The following is a 14,096-nucleotide window of genomic DNA, read 5'->3' as shown; positions in this document are numbered from 1 at the left end:
TTTTAGATGTAATATGTAGCAAATATACGTAATATCTCGTAATTTTAGCATACGTAAAATATATAAAATATATAAGATTTAGCATCCAATGTATTTCTCTGTTACACATTCTAAAAGTTTTAGAGCCCACCGCGCTGATGGCATTCTGACTATTTTTGTGTCAATTTCAACGTTACCGATTCGATTCCATCAGAGAGGAAATATTTGATACAAAATCAGATTATAATATGTATCGCCATAGTAATTATATTTAAAATCAAATGCAATGCAAGTTACAGTATTTTATACATCTTAGTGTATTTTTATATAACATATAAATATTACATTTTAATAATTATTGAAAGAGTAAATTTTTCTAGAGTAAATATATATTATATGGCTGATGGTAAAGAAAATATTTAATGTAACGATCGAGTAACTTAAAAAAATTGTAGTATTTTTAATAACGCATCTATTTTAATGTTATTTCATGATTTGTTTGTACAGCTAAGAAAAGTATGGCGGCGTGGGAAGGCGAAAAATTTCAAGAAATCGGGAATGCCGATGATATCGAAGAGAACTTTAATAACATTCTCGTGACACATGATCTTCAAGATTGTCTGGATGATAGTTTAGATTTAACCAGTTTTGGGAAAGTGTATGAAGAAAGTGGTGTATTTGATTACGAGAAGTATTCCGATGACGATGCTCCTATAGACGAAAAACTATCAAATAATAATGTTACCGAGTAAGATCACATAAACTTTTAATATTTATTACTTTGTTTATAATACAAACTTCCTTTATATGAGCTAGATACAAATATTAGAAAATCAGTGAGTAAGATATAAATTATTAACCTCTTAATTTGTAACAGCAAACAGTGTTTTGTATGACGTCCTTATAAGGATATAAGATATATAACGTATTTTGAAATTAGATTTTTGCTTTTCAGTGTAAAATTTTGTATTTATACAGTGAACGAAAGTCCTTTATACATTATTGGAGTTTTTAATGAATATATTTAATTATACAAAATTTAATTAATTTCATTTTCTTTCAATTATAGTTCAGAATATATTTTTTCAGTTAAGTGTATTTTATATTTAATAACTTGTGTTACTATTTTAATAATTTCGTATACTTTTGTATTACTGTGTGGCAATTAATATTTTATCATTCAAAGTATTTTTATTAATAATGTAAATACAATTGTTGGCATGACATATATGTATATAAATATATATTAATATAGGTCAATACATTCAATCAATCCTCATGAAATTTATATGCGTATCCATTCTGGCCGAGATGATATTTCAACAAGTAAATCTTCACATACAACTACTGCAATTCAAAGCATAGTTCCAGATGCAAATCAGAAGCATATTGGTCGATATACCTGTGAATATGAAGGTTGTAATAGGACATATAGTACAGTTGGTAATCTACGTACCCATATGAAAACACATAAAGGTAAAAATTTTATGTATGCATATATCTTAATTTATGAATAAAATATAGATTTTTCATAAAAGGTTAATTTTTACTAAGTTTGTATAAACAAGGAATAAAAAGATCTTTTATATTATTAATATCTAATGTGCTTTATATGTAGCAGCATGTCATGATAATTTTATTTTATACTTCTCAATTATTTAAAATATCAATGGTAATGCTTTAAAATTGTTCTTATCTTATTTGTGTAATAAAATAAAATTATTATATGCTTTGCATGTTATGCTTGTAGTATAATGTTTATATTAATTTGTCTTTCCTTCTTTTTGCCTGCTAAGTCTGAGGAAAATAAGGTAAGCTTATGAAATGTTATCAATTGGTGTGGTACTTGTTATTAATGAATAAAAAGGTATAAAGTCTGCTCATGTTTTACAAACTTTTCATGTATACTTTCTATTGGTTATAAAGTCATCAATGCTGGTATAAAGGGAACGCTTCGACCTGCATGGCTTTCAGATACTGCAAGCAATAGGTAGCCCAGCAAACTTTTTATGTGGAAGGAATTCTCAAAACTTTCAGGCGAGTATCGATTTAAATGTGCAGAACCAAGTTGTGGCAAGGCATTTCTTACGTCGTACAGCCTTAAGATTCATATTAGAGTACACACAAAAGTGAAACCATTTGAATGCAACCACAAAGGCTGTGAAAAAGCATTCAATACCCTTTACAGACTGAGAGCTCACCAAAGACTTCACAGTGGCAACACATTTAATTGCGAAGAGACTGGATGTGTTAAATTTTTCACTACTCTAAGTGATCTCAAGAAACATATACGTACTCATACTCAAGAAAGACCTTACAAGTATGTTTTTTGATACTTTTCAACTGATTTTCATCTTCAGCTATGTGCTGAATATAAACACACATTACTGAAATTTTAATATACAATTGCAACTGAAACACTAAAACTATGGATTTGGTTTTGCACTATTCAATTTGTATAATCTCTTCTATCTTATATCAAATGTGAATTACACAAAGCAGACTACATATGCATATAATATGTATAATGGATAAAAACATTATTTTTTTAGATGTAGGGAAAAAGGATGTGGTAAGGCTTTTACAGCATCACATCATTTGAAAACGCACAGAAGAACACATACGGGAGAACGACCTTATGTATGTACTGTAGGCAATTGCAAACGATCCTTCACCACACCGCATAGTTTAAAGAGTCACTTGAAGACTCATAAGAGAACGACTGATATCGACGAAACGGTACATAACAAATTTTGCAGGGTTACTATGCAGTTTTCAATGTTTCTATCGTATTGTGTTACTTTATTACAGAAACATGAAGTCAATAAAGATGATTACAGAAACCAAAGAAACAGTGAGATATTGAAAACCGAAATCGATGTTGATGAAATAACGTCGAGAAATACAAATGTGCCATGTTATGCCATTATACCGTTATCTTCTAGCAATACACAAAATAAGGAAAGTATTACTTATTTATCTATTGAAAATCCAAATGATCAGTCATCTTCTACAAATGATATGATAGATATCTTAAATCAAAACAGACTAACCAAAGAACTTGATTATAACATCACTAACAAAGATGCTGAAAATTTAAATAAATCAACAAATGTCACTGTTCTTGCGTCGGAAAATATTGTCATAGATAATTTTACCGGGCATACAATTGATAATTTTAATAATAATGAAAGTTATGACAAATTTAAAATATTCAATGAAGTAAATAATTCGAATTTACAACGGGAGCAAAATCAACAATATAGTTCTAATCCTTCAACGAAAGTGCAAGATAGCAAGGCAAATAATACAAATAAGTCCAATTCACTAAATTTGGAGCAAAAAATTATACAAGACGGCCTACAAAATACTATTGTTCACATCTCAGAAGGAACGAATTTTACAAGTGATGTGCAACAATATGTAAATGACAATACTATTGCTAAGAAAGTTTATGATAATAAAACAAATGTAAGTGCGGTTGCTGAAAACAATAATGCGACTTTGTACAACACAAATTCTGTTACTAGTCATGTATCAAATATAATTAGTTCCTCTAGTGAGACTCAACTCTTTGATAGTGAGATAGGAAATTTACCATTTATTAATGATAGTTTACGAACTGGATCTCTTAATGAAGTTGAACATGTATTGAATTGTAATGTTATTACAACTACGCAGTCGGAAGCTATTGAACTAGCCATAGCATCCGAGGAGGAAATACCTTCTCCCTGGATAGATGTCATGGCATTGGCAACCCCATCTGCTTTAAGGCGGCAGTCCTGGTCGGAATTGAACGCTTTTCCAACAGCGGTTCACTCATTAGTCGACTTAGTTGAACCGGAACCGTATCCTTTACAGATAGAAAATGACTTGCATCCACTACAAGTAAATAATGTAAATTTAGTAGACGTGGAAAACATTAATACCGAATGTACCGAAGTCACATGTTGTAAAGAGAACGATAAAGATAAAGAAAGCGAAAATAGAATAAAAATAAAAAAAAGTAGAAATATCCTACAGGAGATTACAGCCGAAGCAGATATATGCAAATGTATTGATTGTAAATGTGATCATCTACAAAATTGTCAAAATTGCTCAAACAATACAATTCCTGAAATGGCTAAAAAGCACGTTTCATCGAAAATAGTAGATGATTTAGTGTCCTGTATACAAAGCGAATGTGTTTGCGACAATGAGCCCGGTGGTTGTGGGTCTTGTTGTGTTGTGATTTGTTTAAAAACATTGCAGCAATTGCAAAAAGTATTCAGTCGTAATTGCTGTAAAAGTACTAACAGTATAACGTGTTGTAGAGAAAAATTGTTATCCCCATTAATGAAGTGCCAGTTAACAAAAAACCAATGAGGCAAATACTTTAGTGTGTAACTAGTCATGTCGAAAGAAATATTTTTACATAAATATTGAATAAGAATCGGTTATTTATCGTAATATATAAGCTAATTTTTCTTATAAATGTCAATGTTTAAAAATTTTGTCTAGAACAATCGAGAGTATGGGACTGTGTGTATATATTTGTATTATGTTTCAAGATTTTGTTATATAGATGCAATATGTAAATGTTATATATTTTTAAAGTATGTCAATTTATTTGTAGATTTTTTACTTAAAAGTTTTTAAATGTACATCGCTGTTGAATAGTTTTGAATAGTTTATAGAAAAGGAAAAATTGCATTGTGTGCTGTAAAAAATAGAAAAATGTCATTGTAAGAAACGAAAATGCCAAATTTGATATTTGTATATTAAGACGAGGGTATAACATATTTTAATGTGCAATTACCATGTACATACAATTCTTATACATAATGATTGTTGTAAGATACTTAAATTCATGTAATATTGGGAATCAACAATATTTATGGATTTATGTAGTATTTAGAAAAAATAAATTATCTGTGACCATGCGAGTGTGTGATGTACTAAACATATTAATAGTTGAAAAAATAAAATATTTATTGTTTATCAACTGTTTTCTAATGTACAACGCTCAGAAGGGAGGTGATTCATCAACTTAAGGAGATTAATTATAAAAAAAAGTGTGGCGAAGTATGAAAATAATGTTAATGTTGTTAAATATATGAATTTTTGAATTGCTTACAAAGTAAATCACAGAAATTTTTTAGTCTTTGTTGTATTAAAAGTACTTGTTAAATGTAACAAAAAAATCAAAACTTACTTTAAAGTATGTCTTATGGAAAAAAGATTGTTTGATTAAATAAAATTTTACTAACGTGTAATAAATTATTACATAAAAGTACGTACCGTTATTTTCTTTCTGTAATAAGTTTGATTACATGTATGCATACATATATATATATATATATATATACACACACAGGCGTGCTCGCGCTCGCGTATATATAATATAGCTGTATAGCTTTAATATTACTGTATTTTCATGTAGGAGTATGACAGAAACATGGAAAATATGTTGCCTAAGGATTTAATGTTATACAGTTTGATATTTTAATATATACACAATAGTTGCACAATGTTTACTGCACAGCTTGTACTAAAGCTTCTGCAACTTCAACCGCAATTGCTGCTTCAGCCTTATCTTGTTCCGACGATGCAGATGAAAGCTGTTGCTGAGCTTTACTAAGAAGTTCTCTAGCTGCAGTTCCATCAAGATTTTCCACGGGGTGAGCTTCTTCCGCCAAAATCTATCAGTATTTTTTAATTTGCAATATTTTAGGGTAGAATAACATTAAAAACTATTTAACAGTTTGCTGCTCTTATTTAAATAATATAATGTATCAAATATATACCTGTACGCTGTTGTTTTCATTTATAGTGACTGTCCCTGAAGAAACAAAAACTTTTTTGACTGTCCCATCTTCCTCGTATACTGTGACTACGCCTGGTTTTAATACAGCCAAGGTAGGAACATGTTTTGGTAAAATACCAAAAGAACCAGAAAATGAAGGTACATCTACTTGTTTAATCACACTTTCATTATAAAATACCTGTAACACAATTTCATTAGAAATTCATAAAATTGAAATTTAACAGAATATGTACATGAAAAAACCATGTGTTCACTTATACCTGATTAGCCCCAGCCAATGTAAACTTCATTTCATCGCTAACGGGTGCATCGGCGTAAGTTCTTTTTTGATTACGAATATATTTTAAATAAGGGCGTAAATTGCGTGCGATGGTAGCCATTTTAATATACTGTAACAAAAAATTATTCGTGAAGTTTTATGTAAAGTTGTATAAAATGATAACTGGAACTGGTTACATCACAATTCGATCTACATGCATTGTTCATCTCTTACATTTAAACGAGTTAAAGAGGCAAGATACATATATGGAAGGCAATTAAATTTGACTGCAAGTTCAATACATTCATCTTCTAGATTTATTTAAATATCCTCCATACTGTAAATACTTACGTTATGGCAGTTATCGAAGATGTAAGTAGAAATTGGTATCAGCCACTGCAAGGAGGCAGACGAAATCCAAACCAATTAATACATATACATAGTACCAAGTAGTACAGATGACAAGGTTTTTATTATGCTCAAACGATGGCGTTACTATCGAAATGTTTCAGTAACGTCCTCTTTATTGCCTACAGTTGCTAGATTTAAATAAAGCTGCGCGAATTCAAGTTCTCTTAACGAAAATAATTAACTTGATTGAAATAAAAGTGTTCAAGAAATTCAGTCTGTGTCTCTGACATGCAAAATTAACAAAACTTTTGCATTTAGAAAAAAACTTCACACATGAGTTACTTGTAACTATTTATTTAACCACACAATGTTCATATATATACATATGCATGTATGTATATATGTACATGCTGTGTCGTTATTAATTCTTCATGTGTGTTAGCAGGTGCTGGTATCATGTATGTAATACATTCAATTTGTATAATACATCTTATATCTAGATCGATTTTTACATATTTTACATACGGTTCTAATTTCTTGTTAGCTATTTAAAAACAACATCGAAGAAATTACCTTAAAGGCTTATACTTTAACCAGAGCTTTATGTATCACAACGAATAATTATCAGAATCAATGAAACACGTTGAAGCTCGACTGTAACTTTGTTGTTTCGTTCGTTCTTACCGTGCATAATGCACGATATTTTCTGAAAAGTGTTGTCCGTGGTAATACAGCTGTTAGCTATAGATTTCTGCTGGGGTAACTCCGGTTTTTCTCCTAATTTAAATGCGTGGAAGAAAAATCGGAGTCCGATCGTCGGGACTTGAGAATCCGAGTCCCGAACGTAAGTTAAGGCGCTAACCACTGCGTTGTCGTCGTCTAGTACTACTTAGTATCGAGTGATGATGTATTTGCTCGTCGAGTGTCGTTACATATCCTTTGATGCGTATTTAAACATCTTTTTTTATATCGAACATCCTGCATTCATTAAAATTTTTTATTATAATTAAATATTTACATAATAAAATATTTACAACTATTTCGAATATTAAAAAAATAATTAATTTTTGATTATAAAATCTGTTATAAGGAAACCAGCTTTCATATTAGTGTGTCAGCTTCGATGATAACTTATAAAATAAATGACGTTCATGGGGAATTCCTTTTATAATTACATATGAGAAAATTGTTTCTGGCGTCAAAGATGATTAGAGTTCTATAAGCCTATTGCGGCGTGTAATATCTCCTCTTTTTCTATTTAAACGTCAGCACCATCAGACGAAGTATCCGTACTATCGACTATGTTTTCTTGGTGTCTCGATTTTAAATGCCTCTCAAGATCTCTCCGTCTGACCAAAACTTTTCCACATAAGTCACACCTGTATGGTGTTTCGCCCTCCGAGTGTAGCCGTACGTGTTTATTCAAATTGCTAGGATCTCCGAATGGTCGCAGGCAATATTTGCATTTTAAGGGTTTGTAACCAGTATGGGTTCTGTGAATAGAAAGAATGCAAAATTTTCCACGAATATTTTTCGTGATGAACTTTTCGATAAGAAATTCGTCGAAAATAGAGAATAATTCCTTTGAGAAGAAAGTCGAAAACTTGGAGTAAGTAGTACTCTTACTACGTAAGTTAGATACTAGATAAAACGAAACTCTGAACGGTATACTGACCTGATGTGGATTTTCAAACCATATTTTCTCGAGTAAACTTTTCCACAATAAATGCAGAGGTGTCCATGCTTAGATTTACCGAGATTGCTGACTATGGTTTCCATTTGTGCTGCATGGACGTCGGTACTGATCGGTGCGGTAGTCGTTTGCATATTGTAGGGCGTTAAAACAGTCTCGTTCCTTGTTAGTGGATGGATCTTTTTAAGGATGCTGCCTTGATTTGAGTATGGCTGGAAAGCAGACTGTCGATGAACTGTATCTTTCGTTATAGACGGCCCTCTTGTCGATGGTGCTGGTTTGCTTGGTGAAATTTGCGTGGATGAAGAATTAGAAGATAGCGCATTTGAAGAGGATGGAGAGGGTTGATCGGAACACTTCGATGGATTGATATTTGCAAGCTGAACGGTATTATCTATGGTTTTTATTGTGATCGGCGATACCCTGGCAGGCGGAACTTGCGGCAATTTGGTCAGTTCGAATTTGAAAGTCGGATTGGGGAACAGGTTGAGAGATAAGCTTGGTCTCGGCGACAAGTTGAATTCTTTGCTTAGTAACGTCCAGAGATGACTACTGTCCAGTCGATTGCACTTTAGGGCTAAATGTATCTTCAAAGGATTTGGGAACTCGAACAAGTTGTTACATATGTGACAAATATAGTGAGTCTGATCTAAAATCAATATACACGTCTTTAGGTACAATTTTACAAAATGCTTATTCGCTGTTTATGCAATTCCATCGCTTCTTACTTTTATTCTATCCTATCTGCTGATATACGTTTTACCTTGTATGTTACATGGTGACAAGAATGGTATATTCAACATAGCGAGAATATATTCGGTAAACCACATCAGCAGTGGTTCACCGGGAGTTATGTCTCTTATCGTTTTCAGTATTACACCTTCGGCTGTAGTCATTAAGAGCACGTTACAGGCTTGACAGTCATTTGCAAATTCGATGATTTTTAACCAGCAAGGAGTGGTCACCAGCTTATTTACGCAAATCAGGCGACCTTCCGCATCGATAATTTCAACCTGCAATTCATCCATGCAGTTGAAATAATTTACACGAATTCACTTTTCTATTTCGGCAGTCTATTTCGATATCACAAACTGTATTTTTCATACATACATACTGAATTCCCGTTGCACTATTCTGAGACAGTTTTTTCACATCAATGATCTCCGTCGAAGAATCTTTTCCAATGGGCCCCGCAGCTCTGACGATAGGTTTGTTTAAATATTTTTGGAATAAAACGATCTTTTTGTAGTCTTCAGCGTTCATCATCAAATTGTCCTCACTGCACTAGATACTTTATCTCATGCAAGAACGATATGGCGAACACTGACCTTGGTTGGTATTAAAGTTTCTCGATGATGGTAACACGATGTCGATCTGTCAACTAAGTTCGAACTGCATTCCGCACGTGGCTTAAATATTCGGTGGGCTCGTACCCCGAATTGAGTATCAGGGGGTTAGACACTCGCTCCCCTCCACTGTTACACCCCATACCACTGTTACACCCCATACCACTGTTAGTATACGTGTAATTGTATTTAAAGAACTAGTCAAGGTTAAACGGCCCACGTGCTTACGACTTGCGAATCCTGGTGCTTTACCAACTAGGGGAAGAAGTGTAAACGTAGGTATGGGTGTGGTTAACGTTAACGAACGACGTGGGCCTTTTCAGAGATTTCGAGAAAACGTAAAGTATACTTAGCAAGATTCGCGTGTTCCATTATTTCACATAACTGTTAACTGACGATACGTTAAAAAGGAGCCTATCGGAAAAAGAACTTAAGAATAATAACTCCACTAATTGACTGCCCCTACTTTCACTAATTTCGAGACGTTTAACACGTCTAATGAATTTGTTACCACAGGTATAAGGAGAAAATTATATCCTTAACCGAGCAAAGTAAGGGTTAAGCGATGATTATAACATTCTCATGGTTGTTCTTTTTGTTGTTCAAAGCTAATTGCAAATACTATAAGCGCCATATTGTTTGACCCAAAAAATCGGCTATTGTCTATGGATGATCCATTCTCCGTAATCTCTGACATGTATAAGGATTTTTTTGAAGATTTCGTTGAAAAATGTACATGCAAGTATTGTATCTACAACCGCGTAGATAAAACGATTTCCATAACATTTCATTTATCGCCGTATCGTTTAATTTTCTCATGGTTTCAAAGGATTCATGCGTGTTCAATAGTTCAGCACCACGGTTACCACTATAAACTTATAGTTGGTCAAAATATCGATATTCAACGCTAGATCTCCTACATCTACTCTTCTGAACTATATACCTTTTTTCTGGATCATCGTCGATCTTGGTTCGCGTTTGGTTGTGATCACGGAGCACGTGATACGTACAGGTCATGCAGCCGTCACCAGGAGCCGGCTCTGACTGAGTGTTTCATGGGGCTATAAAAGCCTCATGTGAAAGGACATTGTTTGGCTCAGCTGCAAACCAACATAGCTCCCATGTGAAGGATGGGGGATGCTGCCGAAAGGTGCATCTGAATCAACTGTTGATTAGGAAATTAAGTGGCTCATTCTTCTCGCACGCGTGCGTAGATCGTGATCGAACGATATCGCTTGGATTTACCTAATCGTTCTTCGATCTTTACGTTCTCCTTGCGAGCTAACTTATTGCAATTTGGATTTTGACTTATCTCCGATGGTCGATTCTCTTCTTTTCGCAAACGTACTCTTTTTGCTTATAACGTATATGTATACAGACTTATACTGTCAACGAAACGCAAACAAGATTTTCACCTTTTAAGTTCGATGCATTTCGCAATAAGGAATCGTTCTTCCTTCGAAAAAGGCGGGATACAACCTTACAACGACAGATACAACGAAAGACAACCCTCTGCATTGATCTGATTTGTAAAACAATCTACGATAATTAATAAATTACGAAAAATAAGTTCGAGAAAAAGTAGTAGACGGGTCGACCTGATAAGCTACGCACACGTACGTATACGTGTCTATACGTGTACGTGACTTAACGAAAACTGTTCTCGGCGGACAGTAATTCTTCTTGATGAGTTGCTGTCTTTTCGAATTTGAACTTGGGACAGCTAAAGAAGTTGGAAAACGGTTTGGAAGCCTAATGAGCTCTTCGATCTTCGATATGATTCGTTTGCAGTTACGTAGTTACAGGTATCTCTAGTATTAATATCTAGTACCGACCGAGGTTACTGATACTTATCTAAATCTGCTAGAGAGACATTTCAGAATTATTACAGCAATTTAGTTTCCGATAAGGACTCGATCGTCGTGATAAATTTCCGGTATTACTGCTTAAACCTTCTCCGATTGCTGTATTTAGGATGGGTATATTACATTTCGAACAAACGTATCTACAGGAAAGCTGACTAAAAGAACATTTAATTTGAATTTTCGTTTCGATATTAAGGTACAAATTGGCGCTGCCAAAGTAACATATTCGTTAAACCGAAGGAAAGGTAATCAAAGGAGGGGCATGGTATTTCCTCGATGGATTTCCTCCATTGGTAAAGTGATTCATCGCGGATGAATGGTGCCGGACCAGGGAATGACACGAGTGTTCACAAGCTGCACCATCCCTTGTACCAACCCTTGTCCTGGTCCCTCGAAACTCAAGCACAAGTGGTCTTTTGCCATCAACCACATAATATTGCGTACCGAGCTAAGTTGCGGCAAGCGTTCTTCGAATCTTTTATACTTTCTGTTTCGAGCCGGTGTTTCTTCGTAATTGATTAATTATCGTCGATTGTTTTACAAATCAGAGGGTCGACACACGACAGGTTGTCTTCCGTTGTACCTGTCGTTGTAAGGTTGTGTCCTTTTTTAAAGGAAGAACGATTCCTTATCGCGAAATGCGTGCTACTTAAAATGTAAAAATCTCTTTTGCGTTTCGTTGATAGCATTTCCATGATGGCTTAGTCCGTCTCTTAGATAGTTTTTGACATCGTCCGAACTTGGAGTTCCACCCTCTCGTTGTCTCTTTCTAAAATCAGGGTGCATTGAAAGAACCGCAAGCCAGTCAGCGAACAAGTGTTCCTCCGTGACCAATGGACCCTTGCACGCATGTGCGCGCTTCCCAATGCGATATTAATATCGCGATTATCATCTACGTATTATTGCCAACCCCTCGTGCGACGCTCAGAACAAGTCTGTAAGAAACACCCTGTTCAGTTTGCGCGTCCATGCTCTGTTACTTGCAACGCGTACTGTGACAGTAGTATCACCGTACGTTTACAAAGGCACTTGCAACGTCACGTGCCCTGCGATAGATCTTCAACAACGACTTTTCCGTACATTCCTTTTTCAACGCATCGTCCGTACGCTCTGTCCTAATTTTACTTAGAGGCCTCTTTATGTCGTTCGATGGTTAGACGACCAGTATGAATTTCAATACTCGATAGGGAAACTTAAGTGCGAATCTTTGGCTTCGAGCCTTAGGTGGCATCGAAAATCCAAGCGCGATCCCTTCGATACACAGAGACGTAACAAATCTTATTGTTCAGCGCCCTATCACGAGATTCTATAGATATAATTCAAGTTGTATGTTACAGGGTAAAGGCTGAATTATGGTTGGCTTTACGGGGAGGCGACTATAAATATGATTCGTTTTGGTTCTGCAAGTGTCGAAAATATGCTCCTGATAGCTCTTCCAACGAGACACTGGTTCGCATGTTGTTAATATTTGCCAAGTATCTTTGCAAATACTAGTTGTTTGCTGGTCGTGGATTTAATCTAAAGATAAAAAATAATCTAAAGATAAAGATGACAACGAGTACATGTAAAGGCACGTTGAGATTTGTTGCAGTTAAAACTTCGTTGCTTCGGTCACGTGTCGTTGACATATTGCTCGTGTCTCTCGACGTCGAGTGTTCTGTAACGTGACACGTGCCGATCGAATACCCTATAACACCATTACTGAGAATGCTTCACCCCGCGTTCAGGTTCCTATTTAACCATTATATACCATTAGGTATTGTTTACTTGATTTTAAGGGAGTCACTTCATTCGATGATTTAACGCAGACAAATACGCGAAGTCTAATCAAGTTGCCATTTCACTCGCAGCATCGAACTTTTCGATTATCGGCTAACTGTTGTTCGAAAAATATTTCCCTCTGGTATGCTTATTCGTAGACGTTAACGATATTTCGTTTTAGTATTTAGTTTTTACTTTAAAAACGTTCCTTAAGCTTGAGTGGCAGTTGCGCAAGTTGTGGAAAAAGAGATCATTTTGAGAGGAATGTTCGCAACGAAGGTTTCCCGCGTACTGATGGATAAAAGAAACGCGCTGAAATACAGGTGGCATGGATCACATGGTGGAACAGCGTAGGAACCCCCTATGACCGATTAGACTCTATCACGGTACTCCCTTCTTGAATCTCCCTAAAAACACGATTCACTTGGCACACGAGTTTTGTGCATATAATGCAAGGTATCGGGACAATTCCTCCCTCTCCTTACTCCGCTTAATTTAATCCAATACGATATGGCTCCCCTCACCTTGTCGTGTTCATCGCCGGAAGGGGTGCGTGGTTTAAGAGGGTGGGTGGCTTTTTAAAACTGTGCCGATCTCAATTCACCGTGAAACCTCATCCTATTATCGTCTATTTAATCCTGATTGAGCCTGACAGGTTTTTTTTACTTTCGCGGTGTACCGACGAATCTTATCTCATTTCGAGAGAACGTCGTTGAATCTTCTCTTTTTAATTCTCGCATTCTGTTTCTTTCCTCTCCTTTTCGAATATGAATACGAATAAATTTCAGCGGGGAAAGCAGAGGCATATAATGGCACACGACGTAACGTAAAAAAAGAAAATTTGCAAGTGTACGTGTATATTGGTAGATACACAGGGTGGTTGGTAACTGATGGTACAAGCGGAAAGGGGGTGATTCTACGCGAAAAAATAAGTCGAAAATATAGAATACAAATTCTTCGTTCGAGGCTTTGTTTTCGAGAAAATCGACTTTGAATTTTCGCTCGGTACGCGTGCACTTTGTCGCGTCTCGTTATA

General features: G+C 35.0%; 3 protein-coding genes across 7 annotated transcripts; 1 reads left to right on the top strand and 2 right to left on the bottom strand.

The window, feature by feature from the left end:
* The first annotated feature begins 107 nt into the window (after positions 1–107).
* Positions 108–5,124, top strand: LOC117209392 (zinc finger protein 148-like). 5 transcript variants are annotated; one of them, XM_033451398.1, is made up of 6 exons: positions 108–272; positions 487–727; positions 1,235–1,455; positions 2,017–2,299; positions 2,532–2,718; positions 2,791–5,124. In XM_033451398.1, exons 1-6 carry the CDS (start codon positions 266–268, stop codon positions 4,342–4,344), a joined length of 2,493 nt encoding a protein of 830 aa, XP_033307289.1. In that variant the 5' UTR covers positions 108–265; the 3' UTR covers positions 4,345–5,124. The 5 variants fall into 5 exon arrangements, with proteins under 5 accessions (XP_033307289.1, XP_033307288.1, XP_033307292.1 ...); XM_033451397.1 differs by lacking the exon at positions 108–272 and adding an exon at positions 361–385; XM_033451400.1 differs by lacking the exons at positions 108–272; positions 487–727 and adding an exon at positions 1,776–1,790 and having other exon boundaries at positions 1,329–1,455; positions 1,954–2,299.
* A 300-nt stretch (positions 5,125–5,424) lies between these two features.
* Positions 5,425–6,502, bottom strand: LOC117209397 (ATP synthase subunit delta, mitochondrial). The gene is made up of 4 exons (XM_033451417.1): positions 6,396–6,502; positions 6,046–6,174; positions 5,766–5,963; positions 5,425–5,660 (listed from the first exon to the last, which is right to left on the bottom strand). Exons 2-4 carry the CDS (start codon positions 6,163–6,165, stop codon positions 5,493–5,495), a joined length of 486 nt encoding a protein of 161 aa, XP_033307308.1. The 5' UTR covers positions 6,166–6,174; positions 6,396–6,502; the 3' UTR covers positions 5,425–5,492.
* Positions 6,503–7,653: 1,151 nt separating this feature from the next.
* LOC117209352 (PR domain zinc finger protein 13) lies at positions 7,654–10,068 on the bottom strand. Its single transcript, XM_033451303.1, has 5 exons — positions 10,057–10,068; positions 9,199–9,372; positions 8,852–9,101; positions 8,071–8,737; positions 7,654–7,888 (listed from the first exon to the last, which is right to left on the bottom strand). The coding sequence occupies exons 1-5, from the start codon at positions 10,066–10,068 to the stop codon at positions 7,654–7,656; spliced, it is 1,338 nt and encodes a 445-aa protein (XP_033307194.1).
* Between the last annotated feature and the right edge of the window lie 4,028 nt (positions 10,069–14,096).

This window comes from Bombus bifarius, unplaced genomic scaffold (assembly GCF_011952205.1).
Source record: "Bombus bifarius isolate JDL3187 unplaced genomic scaffold, Bbif_JDL3187 scf7180000008176, whole genome shotgun sequence".
NCBI classification, from domain to species: domain Eukaryota; kingdom Metazoa; phylum Arthropoda; class Insecta; order Hymenoptera; family Apidae; genus Bombus; species Bombus bifarius.
This window is presented reverse-complemented; position numbering and strand designations above follow the sequence as displayed.